We start from the raw sequence: 11,687 nt of genomic DNA on the forward strand, positions 1-11,687 counted from the left end.
CACTGTTAGATCCTTATTCTGTCTCCTAAGAATACTCCTGTGCAGTTTCCAGATGCTTAATTTATTTTCCTGGACTTACTCCTGGGTTATCAGCTCCATTTCCTAAAATGGCTGAGACAAAAGGTCACAGACTGGAGTATTTCCAAAGCAGAACTAGTGTTTGCTAGTCTGAGCTCCAAATTGATCATATATTTCGTTCATTTAGAGTTACAGTAAAATTAGTAAAACTGGAACAGATTTTGAATATTGACTAGTTCCTACTCCTCAGACCTCTTTTTATTGAAGCATATAGAGCATGAATTGATTCATGAAGCAGAAACTGAGTTCAGTGGAAAGATGGCTGCTCCCCTCCCCCCCCATTCAATAACATTAGAAAGAATAGTTTGATGATGTTCTTTCCCTCCTCAGCCCTTAATTTCCCGGAGAATCATATCTGACCAGCAAATTTAGATGGCTGTGACTGGGAGATACGTTCTCTAACTGTAGTAGAGCTGATGTAGTTGTTTTACAGTAAATGTGTCATTTAATGTACATCCTGCATGAAACAGGGCACGCTATTGTTTGCTTGGTTTAGATTTTTAAACATTATGTCTGTTTAAATTACATTAATAGCAAAAAGGATTATTACCACATGCAATTTAGCTGTTAGTAGTTACCAGGAGGAGATAATATTTATGCCAGCATTTTCACGGCAGGTCAATTACTTTGTTAGCACAGGCAACAGTGCATTTGTATTGTGCAACTCTTCCTAGGAACTGCACTGGAGAACAGGAAATCATGGGAAGCCGGATGGACTTGAATTAAAAGGAAAGGATTTGTTTTCCTTGTGTTTGAATGCCAGAGCCTGTTGCACTAGTGATTTACTGTACAATCTTTACTCCTCATTATGTAACTGACTAAAAGAAAAACGTGCAGAAAATTAAAGTGAGTGGACTGTACCTATTCTTATTTTGAATTTAGTTTCTTTTCTCCTAATCAGTTGTGATGAGGTGCCACATAGTCTCTGCAGGTCAAGGCTCTAGATTCTCAACAAATTTTCAAGGTGCTATTTTGAAGAACTTTATGAACTACGCTTGGCCAGAACCATCCTAGTACAAATGTATAAATGATCACATAACCCAACAGAGTGTGGTTAAAATTAAGCCACTTCTGTATGTTTTAGAACTACTGAGCTACTTTCATACTGTCTGCTACTTAAACACTTTATGACTCAGACTGGGGGAGTTTCACAAATATTTTGCTAAAGGTTATTAAAAAGATGCTTCCTTATGAAGGTGCCTAAAAGGTGTGTCTTCCTTTTTATCCTCTTCAATCAGCACATTATCTTAATTGTACCCTTAATGTGGATTAAGCTCCAATAAAACAGACTGCATTCATTTCAGCTCAAGCACTAGAGGCTGTTAAAACTGACTTGCAGTCAGTTCAAGTTTTAAAAATTTGGACTAACAGTAGCATAAATTGTATGGCAAACAACTGGCTTCTTCAAGTCCTCAGTAAGGGCTCAGGCCTTCACTGTTGTCAGTGGAAGCTGAGCAGTTTTGGACTATGCTGGATTACATAACAGGCCCGAATGTTAGAGTTAAAAATTCTAAACTAGGCGTAGAACTGTTCTGCACCTGGGACTCCATTTTTGTAATGGAGTTTAGAGCTGGCAAGAGAACCTCTGAGAACCACCTGTATCCCTTTGCAGTTGTTATTCCTTGTGCAATTCTTTCAAATCCCAGCTCATAGTTTATCTCTCTCTTTACTGAGTACTCTATTTATTACTGAGACACTTGTAGTTCTGTCTAAGGGTCAAAAAAAAAAAAAAGGTACACATTCTGTTATATGCTGTGAAAATCAGCCTAAATTATCCATGTAAAAGCTGCGGGGAGATTGCAAGTAAAGTAGTATCATGTATAGAATATTTTGCTGGCAGAGTCCAAAATGAAACTCAAACTATATAATGCAAGATTCCAGAATCACAGGGTGAGAGAAAATTTCCTTGTTTGGAGTTCAGAGTCCTAAGCTTCATTTCAGTAGCACTTCAGCCAAGGGCTGGTCTTCTGTTCTTTCCTATTTTCTTTTTCTATCCCAAGTACTTGTGTGCCTAACTGGATCATCCTTTGTGCCTTACAGCTTCAGTAGGCCCTGCTGATTCACATTCCTTCTCACTCTCTGCTCCTAAAAGAAAAGCTGACCTCCTTTATTTGCATTTAGACTCCACAGAAAATCCCTCTAACCAGTATGAACACGGCTCCTACTCCTAAAATTCAAAGCCAGAGTAGGCTACTCTTTCAATTTTGCATATTAGAACTTACCAAGTGTTCCAGGTATGTTCTCTACTAAGCTGGAAGTCCTCAGAACTGTGTTGTCCCTAGCACAAAGTTGAAGACATTTAATCTCACCAGTGCTTGAAATGCTTACAACTGCAACACACAAATTAGGTGAGATGTTCTTATTTAATTCCCAAGGACACTGCAGCCTGTTAGGAAATCCCTTAACAACATCACTGAATGGCAATGTGACCTGGACCATGACAGCCATGGCCCTAAAGACAAACAGGATAGCTGAGCAGGTCACCCACACCACCCCATGAGGTGCTTACTGTGTCTGGCTTCTCAGGCTTTAGAGGAAGATGGACGAATCATTGTCCCTGTGTGCAAACACTCATCTCTGAGCATCCTTCTAGACTCTTGTTACCTCCAGAAAGGAGTGAAGTGCTTTGTACAGCAAAGTGAGGAGTAACAGCACATGCACATCCCAATTGTTGGGAGTGCACCACAGCACTGAGTGCTCCAACACTCTGCATGAACCTCGGGGTGCTTCAGGTAGCTCTGCCCCCTGGGCCAGTAGTGATTTCCCTGTCAGATCAAACTCCTCTTTCATTGCAGCCTTTTCTCCTTTTCTTTACAGATCAGAAACTCAGAGCGATCACTGTCAGCATAGCTGACAAATTAGAAGAAGAACATTGGTTGTAAATGCCATTGTACACCTAAACCTTTGTGATCAGCATCCATAGAGAGGAAAACTATAGCAAATTCTGCTTGAACAGCAGGTTGATGGTATGCTTTGTTATCACAGCTCAACCTGACACAGCCTCAGCATGTTCTGTGCATCAATAGTAATGAGAAAATTTACAGTAGCCAGAAACTTGTATGAAAATCAAAATTATATTGCCAAATGTACTGGCCTGAGAATACTGGAACTGAGAATTTTTATTTTAAAAAGGCACCAAATCTACTTTGCATATAATTATACAAAAATGGTGTGTGCTGAACACATACAAGAGGTAACAGGTACGTGATGCAGAGCTTGGGCTACAAGAGTGTGCTTGTGCTCAGGACTGCTGTGCTGTTGTAATGTCTTGTCTGTGAAAAACAACTGTTGGCTGCCAGTTTTACAGACATTGACAAGAATTTTCTCCTTTTTCTACAAAAACATAGGGTTTTCTGCTTCTCCAAAACAAAAATACCTGCATTTGCATAAGAGAGTGAATTACACATTATACATTTAGTCTTAGGCCAACCATGGATTTACCGTTAATCACATAATTCTTGACTGACTGTGAGAGATTAGATAAAGATTCTGTACTTGTAAAGGCAAGATCTTATCTCAAGCTCAAAAAGGCTTGAGGTACTGAAATAAAGTTTCAGTTTATTTTAAACAGAAAGCAGTTGTATGTAACACTGTAAACCTTTCTCACTTTATTTTGCTTTGTATAGCTAGCCTTGCTGGGAACTAGGGAGAAAAGTGGGGAAGGGTTCACACGATGTACTTTAGGCACCTAGTTGGCAGGTCTTGGCAGTTATGCAACTTTCTGAAAGCTCCTGATTTTCATCTAATTCAGCTGTTTAAATCAGCTGGTGTGAACAACCTACCTGGTGAGAGCAAATGAGAATGTGTGACAGAAGACAAAATAATTTCTGAAACATTTGTCAAAGCTATTTCTGATTGTGTATGTAGAATAGATGCTGGAAAAGTCTAGCAAAAAGGTTTATTGTTTTTTGTCTGGGCAGAACTAAGAAAATAGCTACTAACCTTACTTGTTGTGTAGCAGATGGATCTCCAAAAATCACCCTAATGATAATAATTAGAGATAATACCTATCCTACTTCAGTTTCATGAGTCTCTAGGATATACCAGCTCCACCTCCAGATCTGTCTAGACTGTCTGAACAGTGATGGTACACAGGCAGGTCAAGAAATAACCAAATGAGACTATTACACTGAGAATTACAAAATCTGTAAGCCTCAGTCTGTGTTGTAACATTTTGGGGACAATATTTTATGTTTGCTTCTGTTTTCAGTGCTCACTCTGGGAACCAGAAGTTGTTCAAATCCCAGAGAGGATACCTAAAATCTCAGCCTGAAAGTTCAATCTGACTCAAATTCCAGTAATAATTAGTTTCTGCTCTAGGGAAGTTGATTTGGGGAAAGTTCGGTTTGAAGAGCAGTTTCAATTTGAAGGGCACAGGTTGCAAATATTCTGCAGAGCTGCAAGGAATGGGGGTAGGAAATTGCACACAACCTTGTGTACACACAGCATCAAAACAGAGCACTCAGCCTGTGAGTTTGTTGATGCTCTATCAAGTAAGAAATCTTTGTGATGCAATCATAGCTCTTGCATTTAATTTTTAAAAGATACTTACTGTTATTTAATAAAACTATCTGCAGAAAAGTCAGTCATTCCCTGGAAACTGTTGAAAGACGACGCGGGAGACGAGGGTTTTTTACTACAATTTTACTACAGATGTCTGGATGGTATCCTCTGTATCTCTCTAAGAGTGATGACCAGATTTACCATTCTTTTACATGGCTGGGAGCTACAAAGAACAAATGAAATTAAGAGTAAGTGAGATTAAAATGTCAACAGAAAGGTGTTCCTACTTTGCCTTGCTAAAATTATGAAGAAGAACAGAATGAAAGAAACTGGGCAAATAGGGCTTACGGTGCAGTTAGTTATTTGCTTTATTCTGTTTGGCTGATATTCCATGTTCACAGTGTATCTGCTCCTCTCATAGCTGAAGACCATAGAGAAATTGTTTTGGTATGCACAATCATCTATCATTCTTGTTTTCAATAGCTACATCCAAAGTCTGTCACTGAGCTGCAGAGAGAGGAGAAATGCTTCTGGCATGTGGGTAACTCAGCTGTCTGTCAGTCAGGAGTTTATATTCTGAATCTTTGGCCTTTGCTGCTTTGCCCTACTTGAGCAGTGGTTTGTGTGGGAGAAGTTGGGCTTCTCTTTACACTTCCTGCTGGCCCATGTTTCTGTTATTCCATGGTGACACAAGGAGAAAATTGGACTAGGGTGTTGCAAATTTGGCTGCTGTACTGGGAAACAGCTGTGGATGAAAACTACAGATACAATGACAGGATCTGAGTTATGCAGAAGTATGAGAAGTCAGAGGCAATGAAGAGTCTTGAATGGCACTTTGTGGAAATTGGGAGGAACTGCCTGGAAACTTATGGCATGGGCAGTTGTAGCTTACTTTGCACAGAAAGCCATGTGTTGTCCAAATTAAGTTCCTGTTACACTCACTGCCTTTGTGTCAAATCAGTGGAATCAATGAATAAATGCATTGCTCACACAGCTGCTGGCACGGTGAATGGAGGGGGCAGGAGAGCCAGGGCCTGAATGGCGGCCCAGCAGCTGAGGGAGGGCTGACCCGAGCGGGGTCGGGAGCTGTTCAACAGAGGATTCAGTACGAGCAGCGTGAACAGTATTGATGGCTAGATACGGGCAGAGTGTTGCCCTAGGGGACACTTTTTTTCTTGTCTGTTGAAAATAGCATCAGTGCTGACTGCAGCTGAAGCCTCACTTCTTGTAAATGACTTCAATCATAACAGAATTAGTGTGACCACAGCGGCAACGGCCCTGCCTGGAGTTCAGCAAGCTCCTCCTCCCGAGCTCTCACGAGCTCCCCACGGCTTCAATAACCAGCTTTCTGAACTGCTTCAGCTCTATTAATTGGCTCTGCTCGTTAGCAAGTGTTTTACAGCTGCAGCATGGTATGTCATTTAACTGCACATGAGTGTGTTTCGGTGTGAAGGCTGAGGAGGCATCAGCTGTGAGGAGTCCCAGGAGCAGGGCCCTGCCCAGAGCCCAGCCTGGGGCTCTGGGGACACAGGCTCCTGTGGGTGACACAGCTGCCCTGCAAATGGCATTATTTCAAAGCTGGCCTTCCCCACTAACTGGAAATATTACAGCCTCTTCAAAAGCATGGCTTTGCCCTGCTGGACACGGCCCAAATTCTCCCACAGTCCTTTAACAGATTGACTGTTTACTTCACTTCTCAGCCCCAGTCAAAAGGTCCGAGCAAAGAGCTGGGTGAGGGGAACGGACTGGAATCACCACTCTTCATTTAGCAGGAGGGAGTCAAATCTCTTGCATGTTTCTATTGCTTTAGGTGCAGAGTAGCTAAATCCCCCATTTGATGTTGCTGGTGCTCTATTAAAACTGAGGATGAGAGATCTGACAGCTGAAATTACTGCAGAAATCTTCAGGAGATGCCTGCTGTGCCCCTTAGATGTGTCACCACCCTTAAATCAGTGTACTCAGGTAAGCAGACATTTTAGAGAGCTCCTCATTTGCTCCTACAGAAGTACGGTCAGAGTGATATTGTGAACACACATCCTGTGGTTAGGATTTCCTTATTCCTACTAGAAGGGGAAAAAAAAATAAGGCAGGTAATGTAATTTAAAAATACAAGTCAGCTTTGTCTCCTCTCGAGAATTTTATACAATTCTGATCTTCTTGTCCTTATTGATAGTTTTGGTTATATATTTTTTCTAAGCTATCCCATATCTACATTTCATAAGAAAGAGAAAATGAAGGTATTTAGGCACTTCATGTGGAAGGATATGGCTTATTTCTGCTAAACTTGCTCTAAAGCAATAAAAGAGAGAAAGAAAACAGGTTTGTTTCTGCTAGTAAGAAAATGAAAATTACTTGATCCATAGGCTTTTCATTCCACACCTCTCAGTGGGAAGCCCCTTAATCTATATCTAGGTCTAGTTTTTCTTGCTTTTCTCAGTGGTAGCAGAGAACCTTCTAAGTTACACTGTGCTTGTTCTGCCAGTCATGCTGTCATGTGGACACTTCTGTATAGCAGGGCAGGAGCCATTAGTTTGGAGCCTGAAGGGTTAAAAGAACTAGAGTGGAGCTGGGGAAAAGTTTGGGAAAGGGATAACAATCTGCTGACAGCAAACCAGTCTGGCAGCCTTCACCCTAAAAAGACTTTTTTTCCAATTTAACAACGCTATTCACATTCAGGCAGTACCTTTGCTCCAGATCTCCTATCTGCTGCATAGCACAGCATTCACTACTTCCCAAATTTATATCCTTGCAGCTGCTGTGGGAAAATGCATCATTTGACAACTACATCCAGCTTTAGAATTAAGCAGAAATGCTTTCTTCTGTTTTAGGACTAATCCAAAGAATTTTAGGGAAGCAATACACCAGAAACTCACATGATACTGCCTGTGTTTTTTTTCCCTTTTTACATAATGCCCATTCCACTGAGTGATCCTTAGTCATGTCTGAGGAGAAAACATACTTATTCCAAAGAAACATCAAGGAAGTAAGAGCTGATTTGCTAAATATTAAACAAATGATTCAGTAAGGATCACTATAGAACATACACTCAGTGTCTTCTAAAAGTGGCTTTATCTTTAAAAGGAATGTGAATTACAGTAAGGGGAGAGACCTTTTGTCTCCCAAACTCTGAAGATGACTTCATTTACTGCTTGCAGTTCCTGTAAGCACTTGTAGATCTGGGCTGATAGAGTACATTTCTGTGAAAGACTCTGCCTTCTTTGAAGTGATTTGGTTCAGCTGGTTTTCTATGTAAGTTTTTCATGGATTTCAGGAAATGCTTGGGGGAGAGGAGAATTACTTTCTCATAATGCAGGTGACACTCTGCCAAATCAGGTATCTCAAGTCATTCATAGCTGCAGTTTCTGGGGGCACTGTTTTTGTGTTTCATGAGCAGATGGAAACAGAACAGTCTAATGTACTTTAAGTTTCTCTGAATGCAGTTTAGCCACTAGAAATTACAGCTGCAAATGTAGAGGCTTATGCTCTCTGGATCCTGTCATGGAGCTAAGTAATAGATTCTTTTAACATGTCAAATCTCTGCTCTATAGATCAGGAGGAATTTAAGATGAGAAACAACTTTTTTGGGTCTAAGGATGTCTGCACCTTTGCCATTTGTATATGCAAATTTCCAAAGGGAACTAAGCTATCCTTTCCCCAATGCACCACAGTGATACAGCGTTCACAGACTTTTAAAGTGTGTGAAGAGCATTTCTGGACAGTTTTATTTTTCCCCACCAAGGTTCATGGGGTTTGGTTATGTCAGACAGCAACTTCTAGTTTAGGGCTTTGCACCTTTCAACAGAAATGAGGCAAACCAGTGTTGGTGCAGTTTGCTCAGCCAAAGGTTTGATTTACTCTGTCAAAAACTATGCATCACTGCAGTCTTAATACATTGTCCCTACTCTCATGGATTTAGGAGGGAGATGGATTCCAGGGCAGATTCACCCTGACTGTATTTTCTACTTGCTTGCCCTTTTTTGTTGTAGGCAGGAATCCTCTGCTTGCAGGTCTAGAGGACCACATGGAGACCTGTCTGCACTTACACACTCAGTTAAGCAGTTAGTCTGCCAGCAGGATAGGTGCCAGAGCCTTTGAAACTAAAAACAGAGATGCTATATTTTTTTAAAACTGTGACAATAAAGTTTATTATGTTAATATCATTAAAAATATTATAAAATAGTAAAATATTCTGCTTGGCAGAAAAATTATGCCAGGGTTTTAAAACCCCAGATTTGTGCAAACAGTTTTTGTAAACATAAGAAGTCAAGTGTTCAGGTTCCATCACAAAATACAGTAAATTGCTACAAAAATAAGTTTGCTCACTGTCAAACATATTTAAAAACCCAGGAAGCTGGATTTCATTACACATATCTAATGTGTCCCTATACAGTTAATGCTGCACTTATATCTGAAATGGGAAGGATTTCAGATAGTCCTTTAAAACAGGATTGAGTGGGATCTGATCCAAGTTTTCTTTTCCAAAAGTCTTCACGATGCTTTTCCGGCAGAGCTCCTGCAGTGGCTGCACCCGGACCTTGCGAAGGGGGGTAACCAGTACCTTCCTCGGGGAGCTTAGGTAATGTTCCAGCAGCTTAAAAAGACAGTCAAAAGTCTCTTTGCTGCCATCCAGGCTGAAACGCCCAGTCTGAAAGTTAATCCGGATACTGGTGGGCCCAGTTGCAGTCTTAACACTGATGGCAAAGAAGCAATTCTTTTGTGTGCTGTCCCTGATGAGGAAGGTGCCCTCAGGCTCAGACTTCAGCTTCTCGTGGGCAGCACTGACACTCAGAGGCCCCCAGTAGAAGCCACAGGCATCCAGCAGGCTGCTGGCTCGAGTGATGCTACTGAAATCCGCCTGGGAGCGAAAGGTTCGGAAGTGTGTGTTGCCCTGTGCCTGCACAGTGCCGGGCCGGCCGGGGCCCTGGAAGCCTCGTGCCTGTGAGCGATCCCGTGCCGGAGAGTCAAGAAGCCGTCTTGGGTCTGCTCCAAGTGCATTATCTGCTGACACCTTGCTGTGCGCTACCATCCTACAGCCGACAGCAGCCCATGCGGTCTTCCATAGCGTCAGCGGCTACGGCAGGGCGGCCTTCCAGCAGCTACTCTGAAATGCCAAGGAGAGACACCGTGTGAGATCGATCCCCAGGGACAGGCTGCAATCGCTGAATGACCAGCTCTTCCATTGATACACCTCCCACCCATTATCAAATAACAAAATATTCATTTTCCAGTTTACACCAGGCAAACAACTGCTCTGTTTTGGAGAAGATTAGCAGCCTATCACTGTGGCAAATTCCAAAGCTCCAAAAATATTCAGCAAGGACCATTAACAGCTACAAAAGATAACAGAGTTTCCCTGCTATGAGCCCTTTCAGGGCCTAGCAACTCAAATGACTTCTCAATAAGATGTTATCTCATGGACACCTTCTCCCATTCTCAAGTTTTTAAAGAACAAATCAACAAGGCTTTACAACTGAATTACCAGTTTTTCTGCCTTCCCAACTACAATGTCAGAACTCAGTACACAGTTATTTGTTGCATGCATTGTGTGAAAAGAAGAAAGTGGGTGAAGGCTGTGTTCCCAGATATTTGGGGAAGAGAGTGAGGTGAAGTGCCATTGTACAACTGAAGTGTAACTTGGAGGGGCAGCCTGTAACACGGTCAGTTTACACAGTAATCCTAAAACTTGCTTCCTCTCTCCTGTTAACCTGAGGCTCAGCCATAAAATGCAATTTCCCCCAAGTTTCCCTTGGGACAGCAAAGCTACAACCTACTAGCTTATACAAATCAACCTCTGTGAACCCTTAAAGCATTACTCTGCAGTCTCTTTCTTTTTTGTATCACATGCACTTTAAGTGGCCCAATCTAAATTGCTTCCTATTGATATATCTTTCAACATGAGGGACTAAATTCATCCCTCGTGTTACTTCAAAGGAATTAGCAGTGCTGCACCAGGAATGAGTTTGGCCTGAAATGTCTGCCTCTGACAGTGTGGTTCAATACATCTCCGCTGGCTGCCTTGACCTTACTGGCAAGCATAGATTTTAGGATTTATCCCTATAGTCAGATATAGATCTGCAGCAGCAGCTTGTTGAGAAACCTTGAAGGATTCTCAGAAATGAATCCTCAGCCGTCTCACAGTTCAAGGTAACATGCTAATGAGGATTTCAAAGAAAGCATGCCGCTGGATTCCTGTCTGTGCTAATTTAACAACTTGAAGTTTGCTTTCATTTAGGTCATATTACCTCCTCAAGCACCTACGAGGGTTATAAAATCCTTAAGCTGGCAAGTAATAGGCTGAAAGTAGCACTGGGTTTGCTTTGCACAGCAAAAGGAAGCTGATGCCAGTTTTTCCAATTACTGGGCCAGGATTATCGCTCAGTATTTAAAGTTTAAAATTCAGTTTCAGGACACCTTGGGGAGAAATAAGCACTAAGCCCGAGATCTAAAAATCAAAGGGCTCCCTAGCAGAAGCCGTAGGGAGCCAAGCGAAGAGTTTGTAGCGCGTTTCCAAAGCACACAAACAGAGGACACGCCAGTCTTCGGAGCCTGAAAGCCAGGGCAGGGATCTGGGACAAGGGTGCTGCGACTGCGGCGGAGCGGAGCCTTCTGCGGGTCCCGGCCCGGCCGGTCCCGGCGCGGCCGTGCGGGCACTGCGGGCTCGGGGCTGCCCCGGCTCCCACCGCCGGCGCGGGGCCCTGCGAACCCCGCTGCGTGCTCCCTTCAGTGCTTGTCCCACTGTTTCGCACCAGGCACAACAGGTCTGGCTGAGCATGGACACTGAGCCAAAAAGGGAGGGAAAGCATATATTTTTAAAAAAATTATTTAAAAGGCAAAGTCCTCCGAAGCCACCACGTTCTTGCACATCTGGCAGGGCTCCTCCAAAATCCGAGCTCATCTGGCTGCGGTGCCCGAGCCCCCTGGGTGCACGGCGCGGTTGGCGCGGACCCCCCGGGGCAGAGACCCTCCCTTACCTCGGGGTGCCGCGGGTGGGGGCCGTCCCCGGAGCGCAGCACACGCTGCCAGTGCCAGTCCTGCCGCTAGTCCTGGTGCTGGCCCCGGCGGCGGGCCGAGCATCCTCCGGCGGGGGCCCTGCCTGGCGCCGCGGC

At 43.1% G+C, this 11,687-nt stretch overlaps 1 protein-coding gene across 1 annotated transcript; it reads right to left on the minus strand.

Moving 5' to 3' along the window:
- Positions 1-8,704: 8,704 nt before the first annotated feature.
- SOCS1 (suppressor of cytokine signaling 1) lies at positions 8,705-11,644 on the minus strand. Its single transcript, XM_033074258.1, has 2 exons — positions 11,553-11,644; positions 8,705-9,682 (listed from the first exon to the last, which is right to left on the minus strand). Exon 2 carries the CDS (start codon positions 9,605-9,607, stop codon positions 8,984-8,986), a length of 624 nt encoding a protein of 207 aa, XP_032930149.1. The 5' UTR covers positions 9,608-9,682; positions 11,553-11,644; the 3' UTR covers positions 8,705-8,983.
- Between the last annotated feature and the right edge of the window lie 43 nt (positions 11,645-11,687).

The sequence above is a fragment of the Catharus ustulatus genome, chromosome 16, assembly GCF_009819885.2.
Source record: "Catharus ustulatus isolate bCatUst1 chromosome 16, bCatUst1.pri.v2, whole genome shotgun sequence".
Lineage (NCBI taxonomy): Eukaryota > Metazoa > Chordata > Aves > Passeriformes > Turdidae > Catharus > Catharus ustulatus.

Bases quoted from the DNA above. Each gene is read 5' to 3' on its own strand.
- SOCS1 (XM_033074258.1), bottom strand. From the start codon at position 9,607: ATGGTAGCGCACAGCAAGGTGTCAGCAGATAATGCACTTGGAGCAGAC.